This window comes from Acomys minous, assembly GCF_964271855.1.
Source record: "Acomys minous genome assembly, chromosome: 10".
Taxonomy (NCBI): Eukaryota; Metazoa; Chordata; class Mammalia; order Rodentia; family Muridae; genus Acomys; species Acomys minous.
This window is the reverse complement of record NC_140491.1, coordinates 72,540,239-72,563,919: the sequence shown is the minus strand read 5'-3', so window position 1 is coordinate 72,563,919 and position 23,681 is coordinate 72,540,239. Positions and strand designations below refer to the sequence as shown.

Genomic DNA, 23,681 nt, shown 5'->3' with positions numbered 1-23,681 from the left:
TCAAGGTCAGCCTGGCTGACATGGGTTCCAGGCCACGCTTCCCCTTCTGAAGTCACTACTAACGACTGCTGTGACAAACTCCGTCAGCCCTTTAAGGGCTGAACAAGGAATTGGGGTCAACGAACGGATATCAACCTCTAGGCAGAGTTCCAGGCCCCCCTGACCAGTTTAGAGCGGCCGCTGCAAGAGAGACGCTGAGCGGTTGGCCTGGACACGCTTCCGACTTGGGGAAGGGGGCGGGCTCCTAAGCCCCGCCCCATGGGTGGAGCCACATCCAGGACAAACCCGGGGCTGCGGTAGGTAATTGGTGCTGGCCTGTGATCTCCGGGCCCCCCCATCTGGAAGAGAGCGGACCCCTTCCCTTAAAGCCGTGGGGGTCTGAGCTCGGTATCCCGGGCAGTGTTCCTGGTCTCCGGCCGGCCACATTAGCAGAAAACAGGCAGCCATTTCTCCCTGACCCTTACTTCTTTCACGCGGAGATGTGGCCCGGAGAGGGGACCTAAAGGAGGTGGCTAGGAGAGTCCCCGCCATGCGGAACGGGCCCCTCTGAGCCCTTTCTGACCCTGTGGTCAGTAGCCTAAACCGCAGTCGGACCTCATCGGTGCATCTCTCCTTTAATTCCTTTTCTTCATTGGTTTGTCTTTCACTTCTGCTCTCTGCGGGTCTACTGGTAAGTTATCAGAATGAATTGGAAGGCTAAGATTTTGGAATCTAGTCTAGATGGCTTTCTGTTATTATTATTTTGTGACAAGAGTCTCGCTATGTAGCCCGGGCTGGCTCCCACTAAACCTCAAGCCTCCCAAGTGCCAGGGTAGTGCACCGCCTTGCCTGACTACAGACTTTTAAATGGATAGTTACATTCAGGGGTCTGAAGGTGTAGTTCAGCCTGCAGAGTGCTTGCCTAGCGACAACTAAGCCTTGGGGGTTCGAGCCCCAGGACTGCATAAAACCAGGGGTGCTGGTATTTGCGTGTAATCTCAGCTTTTGGGAGGTGGAGGCAAGAGCAGCAGAAGTTCAAGGTCATCCTTGGCTACAAAATGAGTCAAGGCTAGCCTAGACTACCTGAGATCTTGGCTCTAAATAAGTAACAACTTAAACAAAAATGATTACATTTAGAATGATTCCTGTAATATGGTGGCTAAATACGCACTATCATATGGGGTCCAAGCCCAACTTCTGCTGATTAAGCCTCCCTGCCAAGTGTGTGTGTGGTGTGTGTGTGTGTGTGTGTGTGTATGTGTGTATGTGTGTGTGTGTGTGTGGTGTGTGTGTGTGTGTGTGTGTGTGTGTGTGTGTGTGTGTGTGGTGTGTGTGTTATGTGTATTGCTGATCCCTGAGGAATGAGCAGTAACTTGAGAGACTGAAAAGGGAAAATGTCTTTTTTCTTGTTTGTTGTTGTTTGTTTGTTTTTGAGACAGGGTTTCTCTGTGTAGCCTTGGCTGTCCTGGATCTAGATCTGTAGACCAGGCTGGCCTGGAACTCACCTTGATCCACCTGCCTCTGCCTCCCTGCCTCCCACTAAGGGAATTGGAATTAAGCCAGGGCCTTGCCCATGCTAAACATGCACTCTACCACAGGGCCACACCAACCCCTTGACACTGGCTTTGAATATCAACTAGCAGTGTGCAGGTCGGCAGGAAGGAAAGATGGGGAGGCAGTAATTACCACAGAGCGATTGCTAATGCTAATAAATCCCCAGTGCAAGTTATGTAAGGGGTTGTCTGCTCAGTATTGGAGGGGAGCCCCCCCCAAAAAAAGACACAGGCCATCCAGGACAGATGGACTTAGACAATGAGACAACAAAAAGATGTAGACCAGAAAGCTCGGTTTTCTGTGGCATGCTGGGACCAAGATGCATCTCAGAATTCAGTATTAATCACGTTCTTAGTTGTTGTATTATATGTATGTATGTATGTATGTATACATATATATGTATATCTTTCTATTTGTTTGTTTGTTTGTTGTTTGTTGAGGCAGGATTAGCCCTGGAACTCACAATGTAGACGAGGCTGGCATTGAAATCACATACTCACCTGCCTCTGCCTCACCAGTGCTGGAATTAAAGGTGTGCACCACTATGCTTGGCTCTTAAAAAATATTTGTAATTCTTTTTTTTTTTTTTTTTTTTTTCAAGACAGGGTTTCTCTGTGTAGTTTTGACTGTCCTGGACTCGCTTTGTCTTTTTTTTTTTTTTTTTTTTTTTTTTTTTTTGGTTTTTTTTGGTTTTTTTGAGACAGGGTTTCTCTGTGTATCCCTGGCTGTCCTGGACTCGCTTTGTAGACCAGGCTGGCCTCGAACTCACAGTGATCCGCCTGCCTCTGCCTCCCGAGTGCTAGGATTAAAGGCGTGCGCCACCATGCCTGGATCCCTGGAGTCACTTTGTAGACCAGGCTGGCCTCGAACTCACAGAGATCCACCTGCCTCTGCCTTCCCGAGTGCTGGGATTACAGGCGTGTGCCACTGAATCTGATTTTTTTTAAGGTTTATTTATTTATTATTATGTATACAGTGCTCTGCGTGAGGGCATCAGATCATTTTATAGATAGTTGTGAGCCACCATGTGGTTGCTGGGAATTGGACCCAGGACCTCTGGAAGAGCAAACAGTGCTCTTAACCTCTGAGCCATCTCTCCAGCCCCCCAATTTTAATCCAGTTTTTAAATTAGCCTGCAAAACAGTGTGTTTCATTATGGCATTTGCATATATATATGTGGCGTACACTGTTCTGATTTGTATCTCCTGCATTATTGCACTCTGTTTTGCTTTGTGGGTTTTTTGTTTGGGTGGGGAAGGTACAGTTTTTGTTTGTTTGTTTGTTTTTGTTTTTTGAGACAAGGTTTCTCTGTGTAGCCCCAGCTGTGTTGGAACTCACTCTGTAGACCAGTCAGGCTTTGAATTCAGATTCCCCCTGCCTCTGCCTCCCAAGTGCTGGGATTAAAGGCGTGAGCCACCACTGCCTGGCTAACCTGTTTTATCTGTAATAAGGATTTTTAAGACTTCTGACATTTGATACATTCTCATCCCTTACGAGACTCACAGACAGGGGGGAAACATTAGCTGAAACACTTCAGTAGCTATGTTGGGTCAAGGACTAGAGTATAACTTGAGGTCAACACTTCCCCGCCATGTGTAAGGCCCTGGGTATGAACCATATCACGGGCGGTGGCCAGGGGCAGGACATGGGGGAGGCAGTGCAGATGGGGGGGGGGGGGTTGGGGGTGAGACACACACATACAGTACTGAAGCAGGATTGCCTGGGGTTGGAGGTCAGCCTGGGCTACTAGAGCTCTTGTTTCAGAAGAAGAAAGGATTCTACCGATTGGTTTTTGTCCGTCCTTTCAACAGTACATTCAACCTCAAAAGGTTTGGGTTTTTGTCTTTTTGTTTGTGTGTTTGTGTGTTTGTTTCCATCCCAGTTTTGGGGATCCAACCAGGGGCCCTTGCTCATCCTTCCACTCTAACGCTGAGCGCCTCCACATTCCAATAAGAAAGGTTTGCGAGGGGTGCGGCTGGATTTGTGGTGGTGTGGACGGACTCCTGAACACGGCCTTCCTCTCTCCTCCACAGGGCATCATGAAGCAGCTGCCAGTCTTGGAGCCCGGAGACAAGCCCAGGAAAGCTACATGGTCTGTAAGCAACGATTCAAACACCCACAAGAACTTGAGTTTTTGTTTCATTTATATGTAGTTTACTAACGCATTTGAGCATCATCGCAAAGGGGTAGCAATGAAACTGTGGTAATTAGACTCAAACTGTCTGGGAAGGTCTCCAGAGGAAAGATGGGCGGTGGGGGGGGGGGCAATAATTATCACAGAGCAGCTGTTAATTTTATTAAAATCTGTTCACCAGCAACAATAAAGCACTGGGCATCTGGCATCCTCGGCTCCCAACTCTTAGGTCCTCCCCAGCTGTGACTTTAGGGAATTGAATTTGGATTATACCGGTCTCCGTGCTCATTGGCTGTTTGTTAAACCCTTCATTTGACAACTCACACTGGCTAACAGTGACGTCTGCTGTATAGGCTCCGGAAGTCCCTATGTAGTGATGCTAGAGGCAGAGCAAGTGATGGCGTGTGACAAGCACTGAGGGACCAATAGAAGGCTGAGAGAGGTGCAGCGTTCCTTCCCACAGGGCTCCAGCCGAGCCTCCATGCCCACTTCCCAGGCTCTGCCTTGCTCCAGAGCCCTCATTACACCTGAGCTCTAGGGTGAAGCCCTCTAGAGAAGCAGGAATGCAGCTTGGTTGTAGAGCTCTGCCTAGCATGACTGCCATCCCAAGTTCGATCCCCAGCGCTTGAAAATGTAACAAAGCAAGCACCTTAAATGAGAGCCTGCACAATCTGCTTGTACCTGTCTGTCCGACCTCGAATGTCTTTTCTTTTTCCTAAAGATTTATGTGTTTATTGCAGTTTATTGCAGTTACTTCTTCTTTTGCTGTTTTGTTGTTTGAGACAGATTCTCATGTAGCCCAGGTTGGGTCCTTAACTTCTAGAAATCCTCCTTTCTCAGCCTCCCAAACTGCTGGGATTATAGGCATGGCCACCAAGATTGCCTTGTTTTGTTTTGAGACAGGCTGTCTAGTATTCATACAGTGTCACATGAAGTTCAAGGCTAGCCTGGACAGTGGAGTAAGCTGTCTAGGAAAAAAAAAAAAAGACAAAAAGAACTTTTTTTCTTTTTAAAGATTTATTTATTATTGATACAGTGGCCTACATGTACATCTACAGGCCACAAGAGGGCATCAGATTACATTGTAGATGGTTGTGAGCCACCATGTGGTTGCTGAGAATTGAACTCAGGACCTCTGGAAGATCAGTCAGTGCTCTTAACCTCTGAGCCATCTCTCCAGCCCTTGCTTTTGGTTTTTCAAGACAGGGTTTCTTTCTGTGTAGCCTTGGCTGTCTTGGACTCACTTTGTAGACCAGGCTGGCCTCGAACTCAGTGATCGGCCTGCCTCTGCCTCCCGAGTGCTGGGATTAAAGGCGCCCATCACCACGCCCGGCTCCACATGACCTTTAAATGCTACACAAATCCACATGTCAGAACAGATCTGAATAAGGGGGCGGGGCGGATCCTGAAATCACTGATAGTGACAGAGATGGGTGTCCATAGAAACCACCAGGACAGAGGGAATGAATCCGAAAAGCAAACACAGACTGAGGGAACGGGGTTCCTAGGGTACTGGGAGGCTGGAATCAGAGAGGGAAGGAAGCAGCTGCCAGAAGGTGAGAACACCACCCAGAGTGGATTCCAGATTCTGGAAAAGATGCAGGAAACGGGGAGGGGTCAGGAATGCCAACCAGAGAGGTCAGATGAGACAGGACCCAGAGAACCATCTGGAAATATTCCTATTCACTGTGTACCCTAGCATACCTGGAATCCCATGCTTTGGGGGTGGGGGGGGGGCCAGGAGTATGAGGAGCTTAAGGTCTTCCTGGGCTTCCTGGAGCTGCAAGGCCAGCCCAGACTTTGTGAGACCCTGTCTCAAACTACACTTTTGTTTTGAAAGCTTGAAATGTGTTGTTGTTGTTGTTTGTTGTTGTTAAGAACCAAAATAAATGTAGGGGGGGGCAGGGGCAGCAGAGGGGCGGGGGGGCAGGGCAGGGGGTAGGTCCCTGGTCCTGCATTTCAGCTTGTGAATCCTTGGTTTGGGTTCCATTTGGTTGAGGTTTCCAAGCCCGGAAAGGCTCTTAATGAATTTTATACAATCCTTATGGGGCTTAATCCATGTATTCTGGAGAATTTTCTCCACAGGGAGGCATCATTGGCTGTTGGCCAGGGCCTTGGCACCATGGGTATCCCTGTGAATAAGATGATCCCCTAGCTACTAGCTACTAGCTAAGTCACTGTTTGCACCCTTGCAAGTTCTGCTTAAGTCTTCACAGCTCCCTTTGGAGGTGAGAAGCCTTGCTTCCTAATAGAGCAAACTGAGCTTCAGGAAGGTCAAGCGACTCCCAAATGCCTCACATCTAGAAAGTGCTGGAGCTCACACGTGGGCCAGGTCCGTCTGAACCCACCCGCCACACTAGTTGTGCCCCGATGGTGCCAAGGCACAGCAGTGTACATCGCTGATCTCTGTTCCCGGGTGAGTTAAACATCCAGACAAAACTGAAAAGCCGGCGGAGACTGGGCAAACGGAAACAGTTAGTCAGGATGTGGCGCTCTGCTGGATATACCTTAGAAAGCAGGAGAGGGCCAGTGAGACAGCTTAGCAGCTGAAGGTACTTGCCCAGTAAGCCTGGTTCAGCCTCTGGAACCCACAGAAAGCTGGAAGGAGAGAACCAATTGCGCATATTTTCCTCTAACCTCCGCACTTGCACTGGGGCATCTACACGCACTCACGTACATTAGTAATAATTAAAATGACAAGCATTGGTGTGTGTGCCACGCCTTTGGTCCTGGTGACTGTTTTGTGAGGGACGGAAGAGTCTCCCCATACAGGCCTCCTGAACACATCTCCCCTTTGGCAGGTACACTCTGAGTCGCCCCGGAGACAGACCCTGCCCTCGAGTTGGCCACAGCTGCTCATATTTCCACCCAGCTGGTGATGCGAAGAGAGGAAAAGTCTTTATCGTAGGGGGAGCGAATCCAAACCAAAGCTTCTCAGATGTACACAGCATGGATTTGGGTAAGATCAATGCTGCAGGGTGTTCCTAAAGAGGCCAGCTCTTCCGGCTGCGGTGGCGAGCACCTTTGGTACCAGCCCTGGGGAGGCAGAGGCAAGATAGCCCTGGGAGCCTGGTCTATATAGACGTTCCAGGCCAGGAAAACACAGACCCTGTCCAAAACTACTACTACTACTGATGATGGTGATGATGATGATGATGATGATGATGATGATGCCAACTTAGACCAGACAACAGAGTTTTCCTCTTAAAGAGAGGAATATCAGCCCAGCGTGGTGACCCACGCCTTTAATCCCAATACTCGGGAGGCAGAGACAGGCAGATCTCTTGAGTTCGAGGCCAGCCTAGTCTATAGAGTTCCAGCACAGCCAGGACTGTTTCAAAGAGAAACCCTGTCTCACAAAAAGAAGCAAAAAAAGGGAGAAACATCTTTATTGGTCCCTAAGGTCTCAGCTGACCCTTAGCACATGCCTACCTGTTCAGTACATCCTTAATTTGGGGAAGAGTCTGTATTGAGCCCTGGAAATTCAGAAATTGGTTATTTGTTAATAGTTCTAGGGGGCATCAATGGCTCCCATGTCTCCTCCTGTCCACCTTCAAATTCATCATCAGGTCTTGGCTTTATCTGCCTCCCACTGTGTTTGTCCCTTCCCGTGACCACAGGTCACGGCCACTGCCGTCTTCCGGCTAGACTTGGGATCATGTTCACTCTGGTCTACCTTGCATCCATGCTGACTCACTGCACAATGCATGCACATTCCATCCCTACCCAGGAAGTGTTGCGTTTTGGTCCAGGCGGGGGTGTTACTTTTTTTTTTTGAAGCAGCCTCATGTAGCTCAGGCTGGACTTGAACTCATGGAGAGGCTGAGCGTGACCTTGAACTTGTGATCCTCCCAAGGGCATCTCTGTGCTCCCTCACCTGGTCTAGGCGATGCTGTTGACCAGGCCCTGGGCTCCTCGTATGCGAGGCCAGTGCTCTCCCAGCTGAGCTCCTTCCTCATCCTCTCTTTCCCTGCTCTCTCGCACGCCACATTTGCTGCACTGAATAGCTGTCAGTCCCTCGAGCACGCCTTGAGCTCTCTGGCCTCCAAGCCATTGCTCATGCTGTCCCCTCCGCATGAGAAGCTCCTCTCCATCCTTGTCATCTGGCCGGTCCTGGATTCAGTGTCCCTCCTGCCTGGAAGCTTGCTCTCCAGCTCTAGGCTGACGTGCACACTATGGTCCTCTGTATCCACGCTGTCATATATATTCCCAGTTCCCCCTTTGAAGAGCTTTTGTTTGTTTGTTTGTTTGTTTTTCAAGACAGGGTTTCTCTGTGTTAGTCTTGACTGTCCTGGACTCACTTTGTAGACCAGGCTGGCCTTGAACTCACAGCGATCCGCCTGCCTCTGCCTCCCAAGTGCTGGAATTAAAGGTGTGTGCCATCACACCCAGTCCAGGTATTAATATTTTCATTACGATTTTTATTTTGTACACACACATGGAGGTTAGAGGACAAGTTGGTCAGTTTTTTAAAGATTTGTTTTTGGGTTTTTTGTTTGTTTGTTTGTTTGTGTTTTGAGACAGGGTTTCTCTCTGTAGCCCTGACTGACCTGGAATTCACCCCAAAAACCAGGCTGATCTTGAACTCAAAGATCTGCCTGCCTCTGTTGGGATTGGAGGTGTGCACCACCACGACCCGGCAAGATTTGTTTTATTTATTTTTAAAGAATTACTTTAAGAAATATATTTGATGTGTATTAGTGTTTACCTACATGTCTGTGTGTGTCATAGAGGGAGTTGAACCCATTGGAACTGGACTTAAGAGCACTGTGAGGCCCCATGGTGCTAGGAACAGAACCTGGGCATTCTCACTGCTGAGCTGCCACTCCAGCCCATTACCCTGTTTCTAAACATGTGTGAGGCATGTGCGTATGAGTGCAGTGCCCTTGCAAGTCAGAGACGCTGGGTCCCCTAGAGTTGGAATTCCATGCAAACTGGGACTTGAGCTTGGGTCCTCTGCAAGATTAGCAAGTGCCTCCGGCAGGCCCCTCTCTCCAGTCCCAGCTGTGTCCATTTCTGTATGCATAGGTGGTCTGTGAGCAAGCGATTCAAACTGAAACAACAGAAAGGAGGCTGGAGAGCTGGCTTAGCGAGTAGAGAAACCCTCATCTCAGTTTATCCCCGAGAATCTCTCTCTCTCTCTCTCTCTCTCTCTCTCTCTCTCTCTCTCTTTTGGTTTTTCAAGACAGGGTTTCTCTGTGTAGCCTTGGCTGTACTAGACTCACTCTGTAGACCAGGCTGGCCTCGAACTCACAGAGATCAGCCTGCCTCTGCATCCCGAGTGCTGGGACTAAAGGTGTGCGCCACCATGCCCGGCCTCTGGGACCCTCTTGATGGAAGGAAGCTGCTCTCTGACCTCCACACAGGGGCTGTGGCACACACACAAGGGAAATAGGATGTAATTAGAAACTTTCAATTGCCATAGTTGGGCTTCTCATAACAGTTTTAGGAGGTCTAACATCAGTGCATGGTTACAAGGCAGCCCATCATTTAGACCTGGGGTGTCACCTATAGATGTGGTCACCATTCACAGAGTCACCACAATCTCTCTCTATGCTGTGCAGGCCCTGGAATCTCTACTCAGCACTAGGCAAACCAAGGTAGCCCTCGAGGAGCGTACCTTCTAGCTCAGCTGTATCATGTCTGTCTGTCTGTCTGTGACAGGATCCTCCTATGCAGTCTATTCTAGCCTTGAGTTCTCTGTGTAGCCCAGGCTGGCCTCAAACTCACACTTTCCACCTACTGGGATCCCAGACGCCTGCCACCATACCAGTTTCAATCGTGTTCCTGCAAGTTCTGGGGACCACGGCGACCTTAGCAAGGCCACCTGGACCACAGTGTCCTGTTGCAGTTGTCATTAGCTAACAGCGCGGTGCCTATACGGTCCTGGGTTAGTGATTTGCTAACTAAAAGAATTAGTTGTTTTAGGCCTTGTTATTTCTGTTTGCCCACTGGAGGTGGGAGTGAGGGGGGGGGGGGTGGAGATCTTACAGATTCCAGGAGTGTTTTGCAGAATCTAAGGGCAGAAAGAAAAAAAGAAAGAAAGAATAATAGCCCAGGCTCATGAGAGTGGAAACTGGATCCAAGTGGCCCAGCTGAGCCAAGCAGCCACCTCCAGCCCCGTCACTTAGTTACAACTAGAAAGTTAGTGTTATACGATGTCCCCTGGACTCTGGGGGGGAAGAATACAGACCGTTTCCATGAAAGGGTTCACGGGCCAGGCAGACAGCCCGACCGTGTGTACTAGCGAACACTTCAGAGTTTCTGTTCCCATCCATGGGTGGTCACTTATGGTTGTGCCTTTGTTTCCCCTACCGTCCCCAAATTTGTCAGCCAGAATTACCCGCTGACAGCCGCAATCTAAGGACTGGGTGAATGTTTTCTAGAAACACTGCAGTGGGACACGGCCACCAGGGAAGGTCTCCTGCCTCGGTATGAGCATGCCAGCTTCATCCCCTCCTGCACCCCTCACAGCATCTGGGTGTTTGGAGGTGCAGACCAGTCAGGAAACCGAAATTGTCTGCAAGTCCTGAATCCTGGTGAGTAGACAGACAGACGGCGTCTATTTCCTCCTTTCTGTACACATATGAATGCAGCCGTGTTGCTGTGCGTGGATTTGCCATTGCCCCAACTGACCTATTGTCAGTACTTTGCTGACCTCATAGAAATAGGAATTTATGGATTTTGTTTTTTTCAAGATAGGGTTTCTCTGTATAGCCTTGGCTGTCCTGGACTCTCTTTGTAGACCAGGCTGGCCTCGAACTCACAGAGATCCGCCTGCCTCTGCCTCCCGAATGCTGGAGCCACCATGCCCAACTTTTTTTTTTTTAATTTTTAAATGTGTGTGTGTGTGTGTGTGTGTGTGTGTGTGTGTATGTGTGTGTGTGTGTGTGTATGAGAGGGGGGAGGTATATACATTCAATAGGAAGCCATAGGACAGCTTGTGGAAATCAATTCCCTCCTTTGACCATGTGGGTCCCAGGGATCAAACGCACCTGGCTAGCTGAGGGTTCATCACCTGCCCCCAGGCGATGGAAGGTGCTGTGCAAGGGCCTGATACGATTGAATTTTCCTTTGTCTCAAATATTGAAATTTCTTTGTAGTGTTTGAAAGTATCTTAGACACTCATTTGATTGGTTTGTAATCCTCCCTGCCCTCCCTGTCTGGAATGTAAATGCCTTTTTTTTTAAATGCTTAATTTTTTTTTAAACCTGTTTGAGTATTTTGCCTGCGTGTTGGTCTGTGCACCATATACATGCAGTCCCCAAGAAGGCCAGAAGAGGGCATCAGATGCCCCCCAGAACTGGAGTTACTCACAGTTGTGATCCACGAAGTAGGTGCTGGAAACCAAGCCTTTGGAAGAACAGCCAGTGTTCTTAACGTTTGTGCCATCTCTCTAGCCTCCCCCTTCCTTCCTTCCTCCATTGCTTCCTTCCTTCCTTTTCTTTGTGTTTGGTGTGTGTGTGTGTGTGTGTGTGTGTGTGTGTGTGTGTGTGTGTTTTAGATACAGAGTTTCACTGTGTAGGCCTGGCCATCATGGAACTTTCTCTGTAAACCAGGCTAGGCTTGAACTCACAGAGATCCACCTGCCTCTGCTTCCTGAGTGCTGGGGTTAAAGGCGTGTGCCACCGCCGCTTTCTTTTCCTTCTTTCTTTCTTCTTTTTTTCTTGAGACAGGGTCTCAGTGTGTAGCCCTGGCTGGCCTGGAACTGTTTATGTAGACCAGGCTGACATCAATCTCCTAGACATGCACCAGCCTCTACTCCCAAGTCCGGGGATCAAAGGCGTGCATCACTGTGGCTAGAACGTAAATGCTTTGAGGCGAAGGCTTTTCTCATTGTTTCTGGAGTCCAGAACACAATCAGTTATCAAGTCCACTCTCCACTGGTCTCCTGGCCTGCACTGAAGCTGTTTTGTCTGGAACACCGTTATAGAGTATGGTGGTTAAGCTGGGTCTGGTAGTACAGGCCTGGAACCCAGCTACTTGGGAAGCTGAGGCAGAAAGGTCACAAGTTCAAGGCTATTCTGGGCTAGTGTGACGGTTGACAGTTGCGATCAGGCCCAGGGATAGGCAGCAGTAGAGTGCTTGCCTGCCATTTCTGAATCTCTTGGTTTGATTCCCAGAACTTGGGGGAGAAATAGTTCAGGTTGAGTGTATGCTTTGCTGTGCACTTACCCACGACCTTGAGCAAAGCTTGTCTCTGCCTCAGTTTTCTTTCCTGTCCCAGTGGGACAGTAATGGTTCCTCCCTTATGAACTTGTTGAGGATTTAAATCAGCAGCTAACAGTCACTATCTGTTACTAATCCAGACCGATTTTAAAATTGGAAGTCAGGCCTGGAGAGATGGCTCAGTGGTTAAGAACCCTGTCTGCTCTTCCAGAGGTCCTGAGTTCAATTCCCAGCAACCACATGGTGGCTCATAACCATATATAACAAGATCTGGTGCCCTCTTCTGGTATACAGGCATACATGCAGGCAGAACATTGTATATATAATAAGTAAATAAATCTTTAAAAAAAAAAAGAAAAAGAAAAGAAAATTGGAAATCAATTCTGGAAATCCTCCTTTAAAAAGGTGGCTGGGAGAGGGGTGGGGCTGTCCTCTGTAACCCTGGGCTAGCCTGGAACCAAGATCCTCCTGTCGCAGTGTCATAAGTGCTAAGTTCACAAGTATGTCCTGGGGCCAGTCCTTTTGGCTCTGGATGATGGCATTTATTTAAAAACAAAACCAAAACCAAACCAAAACAAAACAAAAAACCTTCCATGCCTATAGGCCCAGCATTCTGAAGACCGAGGCAGGCAGCTCTCTTGGAGTCTGAGGCCAGCAAGGCCCACATAGCAATTGCAAGCCAGCTGGGCTTAGGTAGTGAAACCTTGACTCAAGACAAAACACCAAAAACAAACCAGTGAGACTCTGGAAGGCTTCTCTCAGAGATGGTCACTTTGTTTACTCTGCTTGCTTGAGAGTGTAGGCTCGGTCTTCCTGACTTGTTCTGCAATTACAAGCTTGAGCCACCATACCCAGGTTGACTTTCAGTTCCTGGGAGCCAAGCCCTGCCTTGAGCTGCAGTTCTTGAGCCGTCTCTATGCTTTGATGTAGGCCACAGCCCCTTCCACATGTACTCCCACATGCATTGCATATGCCTTGTGTGGCATTTTGTATGTTGAACGCAGATATATTTTTTGTTTGTTTGTTTGTTTTTTGAGTCAGAGTTTCTCTGTGTAGCCTTGGCTGTCCTGGACTCACTTTGTAGACCAGGCTAAATTCACAGCGATCCACCCTAGTGTTGGGATTAAAGGCGTGAGCCACCACCGCCTGGCATGAACGCAGATCTTTTTCAAAAGGCTCAGAGTTTTTCTAGACAAGAAATACTCGGGGCTGGAGAGATGGCTCAGAGGTTAAGAGCACTGACTGCTCTTCCGCAGGTCCTGAGTTCTAGTCCCAGCAACCACATGGTGGCTCCCAACCATCTATAATGTGATCTAGTGCCCTCTTCTGGCAGGCAGGTGTACATGCATGCAGAGCACTGTATCCCTGATAAATAAATAAATCTTTAAAAAAGAAATAAGAAAGAAAGAAAGAAACAAATAAATAAATAAACAAAGAAAGAAAATACTCAGACACTAGTGTATGACTCTGACAGATCTGGCTTCAAACCTCTGCTCTCCTCTTCAGAGGCCCTGCAAAGTGTCTGGCCTTCCACCCCTCTCTCAGGGGTGAGTGAGAACCAGGGAAGGGACAGAGAGCTTGGGTGACCGTCCTGCATGAGGAAGGCACCGAGTAGTGAGTGCGTCTGCTCCTGTAACAGTCACCTTTCTTTTGAAAGGAAAGAAACGTCCATATGTCCCTCACATGGTGAGCTTTTGTTTTAAAGACAGAACAGTAAGAATAGTAGAAAACACAGAACCTGGTATTATAAAAACCGTTCAACAGCACTGGGCAGGCAGAGGCGGGATGATCTCTGAGTTGGAGGCCAGCCTGGTCTACAAAAGGAGTTCCAGGACAGCCAGAGCAACAGAGAAACCCTGTCTCAAAAAACCAACCAACAAACAAACAACAAAACCTGTTCAGACCTGGGCTGGAGAGATGGCTGAGTGGTTTAGAGAAGCTGTTGCTCTGACAGAGGACCCAGGTTCGATTCCCAGTGCCCTCATAGGGCTCACGGCTGTCGGTAACTCCAGTCCAGGTGATCTAGCGCCCTCTTCTGGCCTCTATGCCATGCATATGGTGCACATACAGAGATCCAGGCAAGATACTCACACACATAAAATAAAATAAATGTTAAAAATGTGTTAAAACACTTGGTGTGGTGGCGCAGGCCTTTAATCCCAGCACTCGGGAGGCAGAGGCAGGCGGATCTCTGCGAATTTGAGGCCAGCCTGATCTACAAAGTGAGTCCAGGATAGTCAAGGCTACACAGAGAGACCCTGTCTCGAAAAGCAAAACAAAACCAAAGTGTTTAAAGCCCAGCAGCCACCTGCTAGCCATACCACCTGTAAGCAGATAACAGTCTAGCTTGGCTTCAGTCCCGATTTGAGATGGGATAAGGCGATGTTTGTTTGTTTGTCATTTATGATTCAGTCAGGTTATATATTGTGCCTCTGAAATTGCAGTGACATTGTCTCTTTCTTGCTTTTTCTCTTTTTTAATGTATTTTATGTATGTGAGTGTTCTGTCTTTGTATATACCTGCATGCCTGAAGAAGGTATTGGATCCCATTACAGATGGTTGTGAGCCACCATGTGGTTGCTGGGACTTGAACTCAGGACTTCTGGAAGAGGAGCCAGGGCTCTTAACCTCTGAGTGCTCTCCGGAGCCATCTACTTTGTTTTAATGGCCACATTTTCTAGGGACTTCGGCACAGTTGGACTCTGGCATCTAGTGGGAATGGATTTACCAGACTTTGGGCTCCTGAGTGTACACGCTTGTCAGGAGAGCGGATGAGGGCTCAGACATGATATTGACCTCACTCCAAATTGAACTTCCTGCTTCTGAGCTTTGGGGCATTGGCCCTGTCGGGACAGCCTCTAGTATCAATCATCCGTCCCTCCTTGGCTTGGGGGAGTATGAGCTCCCTGCCCATAGCTGTGCTGTGCTGTGCCTGGCAAGCACAACCAAGAGTCACGGTGAAGGTCTGCAGGTGTGGCTCAGTGGTAGAATGCGAGCCACGCAGGCCCGAGGTACAGATCGCCAGCACCTCCAGCCTAGGCCTTTGAAGTGTTTATGTTCTCTCCTGACTAGAAACCAGGACTTGGAGCACACCAGAAGTGACTGGCGAACCCCCATCCCCGAGAACATTCCACACATCGTCGGCAGCTATTGGAGACCAGCTATTTGTCTTTGGGGGAGGAGAGAGAGGTGCCCAGCCCGTACAGGATATGAAGTTGCACGTATTTGACGCAAGTATGGACCGGGCATGCCTCAGTTATCTCTCCAACAGCAAACAGGGTCTTGAGAAAAGATTTTTGAGCTAAGCAGAGTGCTTGCCTAGCGTGCACCAGGCCTGCCCACGTTGAGTCCCTAGCACCACATAAACCAAGCATCATGGCAGATGTCTGTCTGTGATCCCAGCAGGTGTGAGATCGTGCCCAGCCTAGGATACACGAGCCCTGCCTCAAAAAAGAAGTCATGCTGGCTATATTCGTACATGTCTGTAATCCCAGCTCTATGAGGCGGAAGCAGGCAGATCTTTGTGAAGTTGAGGGCAGCCTGGTCAACATAGTTCTAGGCTAGCCATGGCTACATAGCAAGCCCCTCTCTCAAAAAACAAAAATGATGACAAAAAGATGGTGACTCTGGGTTGAATGTAGCTCAGTGGTTAGGCATGTGTTTAGTGTGTGCAGTCCCCTGGATTTGATTTCCTCTACCGCTCAAAAACAAAGCGAGAAAGAAAACAACAACAACTCCGAAGGCTTTTCACAGAAGAAGCACACACGTTTATTTTTAACTTTGGGGAAGTTCTTGGTTGAAGCTTAAGGGACATATTTTTCAATCCAAAGCAAGACAATGGCTTCCTACTACCCAGATGTAGGGCCAGCATGCTACGTTAGTGGCTTTGGTAAACCGGGGGTGGGGGGGGGAGCAGGGGGGGCAGGAAGGACTCAGGTCGCTTCCTTCTTGAAGTGCCCCTGCCCTGGGAGGTGCTGGAGAGCATGCCAACTGGTGTTCCTGAATTTACTTTTGTAGATACTCTGACATGGTCTCAGCCAGAGACACACGGAAGTCCTCCATCTCCCCGGCATGGCCACGTGATGGTGGCAGCAGGAACAAAACTCTTCATCCATGGAGGATTGGCAGGGGACAAGTTCTTTGATGATCTCTATTGCATTGATATCAGTAAGTATGTTAGAAGGCCGGGGCCTCACTTATTCAAAATTCTTTAAGACGTGCTTTGAAGGAATCCAGCTTTGCTCTAATGTGTGGGCATCTTGACTGGCTGTTAGAATCTTTCCTAGATTCCGAGAAGCATGGTCAGAATAATAAGGAACGAAAGGCTGGAGAGACAGCTCAGCCGGGAAGCACACTGGCTGCCTTTTCCACAGGACCTAGGTTGGATTTCCAACATCCACATGGAGGCAACTGTGTGTCCAGAATCTGTTGCCCTTTTCTGTCCTCCACAGGCACTGCATGCAGGTGGTGCACAGACATCCAGGCAGGCAAACACTGCATACACTAAATAAGGAAATCAGACGTGTAGGTGGGTAGGCAGACAGACAGACAGGCAAACAGGTAGACCTAAAGAAGATCAGGAGGAACAAGAGGAAGAAAAAAAAATATCATTAATAGGAGCTGGAGGGGTGGCTCAGTGGTTAAGAGCACTGGCTGCTCTTCCAGAGGTCCTGAGTTCAATTCCCAGCAACCACATGGTGGCTCACAACCATCTATAATGTAATCTGCTGCCCTCTTCTGGCAGTCAGGCAGGCACACATACAGACAGAACATTGAATACATAATAAATACATCTTAAAAAGAAATATGTCATTAATAACTGGGGCTGGAGAAATGGCTCAGCAGTTAATAGCACTTGCTGCTCTTGCAGAATACCCAGGTTCAGTTCCCACACTAGACATCTCAAAACATCTCTAGGGGACCCAAAACCTCTGCGTCTCAGCTGACAACTGTGTGGGCACGCACACACATACACATAGTTAAAAATAAGAAATTTCTAAAGATTTAAAATATTTTATGTGTGGGTGTTTTTCCTGCATGTATGTCGGTACCATATGTATGTAGTACCTGAAGAGGCCATAAGAGGGCATTGCATTCCCTGGAACAGACTTTCTGGTGGTTGTGTAGATGTCATGTGGGTGCTGGGAATTGAACTAGAACTTCAAGAAGGGCTGAGCCATCTCTGTAGCCCTTAAACACATCTTTTAAATTTTTTTGTTTGCTTTTGTTTGTTTGTTTGTTTTGTTTTTTCGAGACAGGATGTCTCTGTGTAGCCTTGGCTGTCCTGGAATTCATTTTGTAAACCACGCTGGTCCCAACCTTACAGAGATCCACCTGCATCTACCTCCTGAGTGCTGGAATTAAAAGCCTGTGCCACCACTGCCTGGCTTGTTTCTTTTTCTTTTCTTCTTCTTCTTCTTTTTTTTTTTTTTGTTGTTGTTGTTGTTTTTTTGCCTTTTGTTTTTTTTCTTTCTCTTTTTCTTTCTTTTTCTGAAACAGAGTCACACTACCTGTAGCATTGGCTGCCCTAGAGCTTGCTATGTAGATCAGGCTGGCCTTAAACTCATAGAAATCTGTGCCTCAGCCTCCCAACTGTTGGGATAATAGGTGTGCATGACCACACCCACTAAATCTGTGTAGCCTTGGCTGTCCTGGACTCACTTTGTAGACCAGGCTAGCCTCGAACTCACAAAGATCCCATTACCTCTGCCTCCTAGGTGCTAGGGTTAAAGGCGTGTGCCACCTGCTGACTACATCCATTTTTAAATGCAGTCACTCCCAAAGACTGTGTGTGCAAGCACTGTTATCTCCTCCAGCACCCTTTTCATAGCACTTTTCTTTTCTTTTTTTCTTTTTTTAAAATATTTTTTATTTAAATTTTAATGTATGTGCATTGGTGTCAGATCTTGGAGTTACAGACAGTTGCAAGCTGCATGTGTGTGCTGGGAGTTGAACCCGGGTCCTTTGGAAGAGCAGGCAGTGTTCTTAACCACTGAGCCATCTCTCCAGCCCTCATTGCGCTTTTCTACACTGTTCCCAGCTAGAGCTCTTTCTCGCGCCTTAGCTCTCACTCCGTGTCTGGTCTGGATAACAGAGGTAGGTGACCAGAACTGCGTGTTGGCTGGGCTGCATGGTCAGAAGCCCGGGGGAAAGAAAGCTAGAGAGCACCTGAGTGCTGTCTCGGCCCCTGAAATGCTGGGTTGTCTTCTGAGCCTTTCCAGCTGTGAGCTACATCCAGGGAGGGACTTCCTCTTTCCTTTATCTGTGTATTTTCAGCCCTGCTGCAGCTGGCCAGATAGTGGGTGAGTGCCTGTCTGCTCATGAGTGGATGGATGAAAGATGAACAAGGGTGGCCTCACTCCAGACTCCAGCGCGAAAGGATGATGGGTAGATGGCATAAGACCACGCCCTGCAGAGTATTTGAGTCCATACAGAGCCCTGGGCCCTAGGAAGCAGGCTCACCAGCTGGAGTTCCTTCATTGGCTACAAGCTTTTCTATTTATTTGTTTGTTTTCAAGACAGGTTTCTCTGTCTTGGAACTGGCTTTGTAGACCAGGCTGGCTTTCAACTCACAGAGATCTAGCAGTATAGCCCAACCTCAAACTCACTTCTCCTGCTTTGACTGCGGAGTTCAGGGACTTGGGACATATGCTCTCATGCCGTTTCAAATAAGATGGGATTTGGTCTGGTTGTTTTGAGGCAAAGTCCCTCTATGTAGCCCTGGCTGCCCTGGAATTCACTGTGTGGACCAAATCGGCCTCAAACTCAAGAGATCCACCTGGCTCTCTCTCCAGGTACCGGGATTAAAAGTGTAGTGTACAGCATCATTCATGTCTGACAATTTTTTAAAATAATTTTTTCTGATATGGAGAAGTTTATTATATGAGCACAGGTGGGAGAGAGAAGGAAGGGGGCACACCCCAGAGAGAGACAGAGGAAGAGAGGAAGGGAGAAACAAATATTTTAAAAAATAAAATTTAATGTACACTCGTGAGAGAGTTGGATCCCCTGGAACTGGAGTTACAGACAGCTGTGAGCAGACGTGTAGGTGCTGGGAACTGAACCCGGGTCCTCTGGGAGAGCAGCCAGTGCTCTTACCCACGGAGCCATCACTCCAGCCCCCTTGGCTGATAATTTCCTAAGACTGTCCATTATCCTATGCTGAGGAACTACTTCCTAGACACTGTTTTATCCCTTCTCAAGCCGAGGATAGGAATGTACTTCATTTAAATGTTCCTTTTTGAGAACATGTAAAAATAGTGTTGGGAGCCAGGCTGTGGTGGTGCACCCCTGTAATCCCGGCACTCAGGAGGCAGAGGCAGGTGGATCACTGTGAGTTCGAGGCCAGCCTGGTCTACAAAGTGAGTCTAGGACAGTCAAGGCTATACAGAGAAACCCTGTCTCAAAAAACCAAAACCAAAAAAAAAAACAACAAAAAAACCCCACCTCCCTGTGAATGCCCCTCAGTTATCCCTTTGCAGATAACAGGAAGTCACATTTTAGCTCATGTGCAAAACTCTCTCTTGTGACAGCGAACATGAACTGGCAGAAGCTTGGTCCCACGGGGGCTGCTCCGGCAGGCTGCGCTGCCCACACCGCCGTGGCTGTGGGAAGACATGTGTATGTGTTTGGAGGAATGACTCCCACTGGGGCGCTGAACACGACGTACAAGTATGACACAGGTGAGCAAGAGTCACTCCTGGTCTTTAAACCAACATGCTTTGGTCCCCTCGTGTCTACATTCAAAGGAAGGGTGGGAAATGGCTTATTGGGTAACAGTGCCAACACGAGGACCCGAGTTTGAATCCCCAGCATCCATTAAAGCCAGGCATGGCCATGTGTGCCTGTGACCCCAGCACTGGGGAACATGGACAGGCTGCAGCTGGCTTACCTGAAACAGCAACTTCAGGTCCAGGGAAAGACCCTGTCTCAGAGGAAACTAGGACCGAAAGTGACAGTGGAAGACATCTGAAGTCCTTCTCAGGCCACTTTCCTGACATACACACAAACACGCACACGAGCGAGCATCCATGCACTAACTAATTAAATCCAAAGGAATGAAAACTAAAGAATGACATCATTAATACACAGAAGAAAGGTGTGGTGACTCATGTCTAAAATGCCAATAACTGGGAGTCTGAGGCAGGAGGATTTCTGAGAGCGGAAGGCCAGTGTGGGCTATGTAAGTTCCAGGACAGCCTGGGCTACAGAGGAGGCTCCTGTCTTAGAACTGGAGAGGTGGCGCAGGGGCAGTTGCTTGCTGTGCTTGTGAAGGACAAGGGGTTCGGTTGGAGCTAATAACTGCCTGTAACTCCAGTACTTGGGGTTACAAAGATGACTCCCAGCATCCCTGGGCACCAGGCATGCAAATGGTACAGATATGCAGGCCAGACCCCCATGCACGTCTCTTAAAAACAATGTTAAAAAAAAAACAAAAAAACTTTAAAAAACAAACACCAAACAGAACCCCACAGAAAAACAGGGTTTCTCTGCGTAGCCCAGCTGGTCTGAAAACAGCAGCAGTCCTTCTGCCTGTGCCTCCAGAGCACTGGAGATTACAGGTAGCCAGTGTCAGGCCCAGCTTCTTTTTCCCTTCCCTTCCTCTTCCTGGCTTACCTGATGCAGAAAATTGCTTAGTTTGTGGAAACAGGAGCCTTTGTTCTGTCCCCCTGACTTAGAGATGCAGCACTGGACCTTACTTCAGTTCGAGACTTTGCTCCCCGCTGGGCGACTGGACCACTCTATGTGTGTCATTCCGTGGCCAGTGACGTCTACCTCTGACAACGAAGACTCGGATTCTGTCCTTCAAAACTGTGAAGCTGAGGAAGGGGGTGCTGCGGACAACCAAGCGACTCTGGGAGACGGGTCACCTGAGGAGAGTCAGACTAACACGTTGCTCTGTTGTGTTTTCGGCGGGATGAATACAGAAGGGGAAATCTACAATGACTGTGTTGTGACTGTAGTTGACTAATAAAACCCACATTTTTATTGCTTGTTACTTTTTTACAAAAGTGAAAGCTCCGCTGAGTTATACTGCCAAATACTCTCTGTACAATAGATTCTCTTCACCAAGAGCTGTGGTGGTGCTGGTGGTGGTGGCGGTGGCGGCGACAGCGGCACACACTTGTAGTCCTAGTGCTTGGGAGGCAGAGGCAGGCAGACCTTTGTGAGTTCCAGGCCAGCCTGGTCTACAAAATGAGTTCCAGGACAGCCAGAGCTACATAATGAAATGCTGTCTTGAAAAAGCCATAGTGTGTGTGTGTGTGTGTGTGTGTGTGTGTGTGTGTGTGTGTGTGTGTGTATACATCTTGCACTTAACAACTTCGGTAACCAGATAGCCAGTATAAGCAATTCCATTATAAAGTCTTACCAGTGATAAAATCTGTAGATACCCAAGCTAGGTATTGAAGTAGACATTTATCAATTGCAATCTCTTTTTAATATATATTAGCTGATCACTAGAAAAAAGTACAGAATAAGGGGTTGGAGCAATAGCTCAGCAGTTTCTTGTTCTTACAGAAAAACCCAGGTTCAGTTCCCAGAACCCACATGGTAGCTGACGACTCTGTCTTTAAACCAGTTCCAGGGGACACACTGCAGGCAAAACTCAATCTAAAATTAAAAACAACAAAATACAAACAAAAGTGGGGTGTGCGGCCCTTTTTTGGTTCATAAACATGATTGCGTGTCCATGCATGACATGCACCTCCCTCAGACGTTGTCCCCCTAGGTGTGGACACATTAGCCCTCTTTAAAAAAAGGAAAGCTGAGTGTGGTGGTGCCCACCTTTAACCCCAGCCTAGTTTACATAGTGGGGCCTGTTTTGTGATTTGTTTTTTTTTTTTTAAATTTATTATGTATACAGATCTCATTATATATAGATGGTTGTGAGCCAACATGTGGTTGCTGGGATTTGAACTCATGACCTTTGGAAGAGCAGTCAGTGCTCCTAACCTCTGAGCCATCTCTCCAGCCCTTGTGGTTTATTTTAAAGGAGTGCTAACCACCCCTTGACCCAGCATGAAGCGGTACAAGTCAGTTGTAAGATTGGACTGGGCTTTGGCCTCCAGACTTGGCCCAAACTCTTCTGTTAGTGTTTTTGAGACTAACAGCCTAGGCTGGCCTCAGAATTGTCATTCTCCTGCCTCAGCCTCTCAAGAGTGCTAGGATTACAGGCATGTGCTATCATGTCCCCCCCCACCCCTGCTTTGAAAATAGGGTGGACAGAAGTGGAACAGATGAGGTAGGACCTCACAGTGGAACCGAGCTTGGTATCATCCTGCCTCAGCCAGCCTCCTGCATGTAGAAATTACTAGCATGAGCTAGTAATTTTTGTGCATAGTGCACAAAAATGAAGCTCGACATTACTGTTGAGAGGGTTGCTGTCAGGTCCTCAGATCAACCGTTCTTAGTAAATTAATCTTACAGCTGGTTGATTGTCCAGTTAGAAAATACCCATCTTAGCTGGTGTGGTGGCACATGCCTGTAATCCTAGGCAGAGGCTGAGGGAGCTCTTGGAGTTCAAGGTCACTCTGGTCTATAGAGTTCCAGGACAGCCAGCTCTAAAACTGAGAAACCCTGTCTAGGAAAACAAAACAGGCGTCTTTGGGCAGGACTGAGTTTCATGTCAGCACTGGACAAAACTTGGTTACCTAGAACATCCCTTTCCTGTGAGAGCCAATCTGAACAATTCTCAACCAGTCCTTTGACTATCAAGTGACGGCCACAAGACATCTCAAAATGGGGGTTCTGACCAAATTAGGGTTCAGAGCATGTTTTGGTTCATGAACTACTGGTATTTTCTGCCTCCAGCCTGAGCCACTACACCCAATATGTGGTGCTGGGTATCAAATCCAGGATTTCATGCACGCTGCACAAATACTCACAGCATTAAGTCTGCATCTTTTTATGTTTTTTTTTTTCCTCTACATAGCCCTAGCTGGCCTGCAACTCACTCTGTAAACCAGACTGGCTTCAGAGATCTTATTGAAGGTCTGTGCCACCATATACTTTCAACTATTTATCTCCAAATATAAATTACATACTAACATCACCCAATGATACGGGGTGTTTAGCACATTCAAGGGCCTGGGTTTGATCTTACACAATAAAATGCAAGTGATAAGGCATCAGGTCACTCCACTGTTTTTCCAGTACAGAGGATTAGACCCAGGGCTTCACACAAGTGCTAGGCAATGCCCCAGCTGTTTTTGTACCTTCTGAGATAGCCTTGGTTCCTTAGGCTGGGATTGGGCTTACCATCCTCCTGCCACACCCTGAACATCAATTCATGAGAATCGAGGCAGTTCCACAGCAGTACTTGTAACAAATATCAGAAAGGGTCATGGTGGTGCAGTTTTAATTCCAGTACCCAGGAGACAGCCGTATCTGAGTTCAAGGACAGCCAGGGCTACACAGAAACCTTATCTTGAAAACCTAAAACCAAAACCAAACCAAAATCCCAGAAAACAACTTTACAAATGGTAAGATCTCAGCCATGTTTGGGGCTGGAGAGATGGCTCGGCTCAGCAGTTAGACTGCTCTTCCAGAGGACTCAGGTTCAAAGCCAGCACTCACATGGTAGCACACAACTGTCTGTAACTCCAAGACCTGAGACATTCATGCAGGTAAAATACCAACGCTCACAAAATAGTTATTTTTAAAAATGTCAACTCTGGGTGTGGTGGCAATCACCTTTAATGCCAGCACTCAGGAGGCACAGGCAGGCAGGTGGATCTGTGAGTTTGAGGCCAGCCTGGTCTACAAAGCCACTCACCAGGCCAGTCAGGGATACACAGAGAAACCCTGTCTTGAAAAATAAAAACAAAAATTCAACTATGTTCAA

The 23,681-nt window shown here is 48.0% G+C and overlaps 1 protein-coding gene across 2 annotated transcripts; it reads left to right on the top strand.

Annotated features, from left to right (window-relative positions):
- The first annotated feature begins 95 nt into the window (after positions 1-95).
- On the top strand, positions 96-20,824 carry RABEPK (Rab9 effector protein with kelch motifs). Of its 2 annotated transcripts, none has more exons than XM_084799151.1 (8): positions 96-296; positions 3,567-3,625; positions 6,469-6,626; positions 10,054-10,206; positions 14,909-15,070; positions 15,854-16,003; positions 19,369-19,518; positions 20,515-20,824. In XM_084799151.1, the coding sequence occupies exons 2-8, from the start codon at positions 3,573-3,575 to the stop codon at positions 20,805-20,807; spliced, it is 1,119 nt and encodes a 372-aa protein (XP_084655277.1). In that variant the 5' UTR covers positions 96-296; positions 3,567-3,572; the 3' UTR covers positions 20,808-20,824. The 2 variants fall into 2 exon arrangements, with proteins under 2 accessions (XP_084655277.1, XP_084655278.1); XM_084799152.1 differs by lacking the exon at positions 96-296 and adding an exon at positions 303-670.
- Positions 20,825-23,681: the final 2,857 nt, after the last annotated feature.

What these genes read in the sequence shown, in the direction of transcription:
- RABEPK (XM_084799151.1), top strand. Translation starts at nt 3,573, where the DNA reads ATGAAGCAGCTGCCAGTCTTGGAGCCCGGAGACAAGCCCAGGAAAGCT. An exon ending in AAGCCCAGGAAAGCTACATG is followed by an intron (nt 3,626 to 6,468) that starts GTCTGTAAGCAA and finishes CCCCTTTGGCAG; the next exon opens with GTACACTCTGAGTCGCCCCG. An exon ending in GACGTACAAGTATGACACAG is followed by an intron (nt 19,519 to 20,514) that starts GTGAGCAAGAGT and finishes CCCCTGACTTAG; the next exon opens with AGATGCAGCACTGGACCTTA.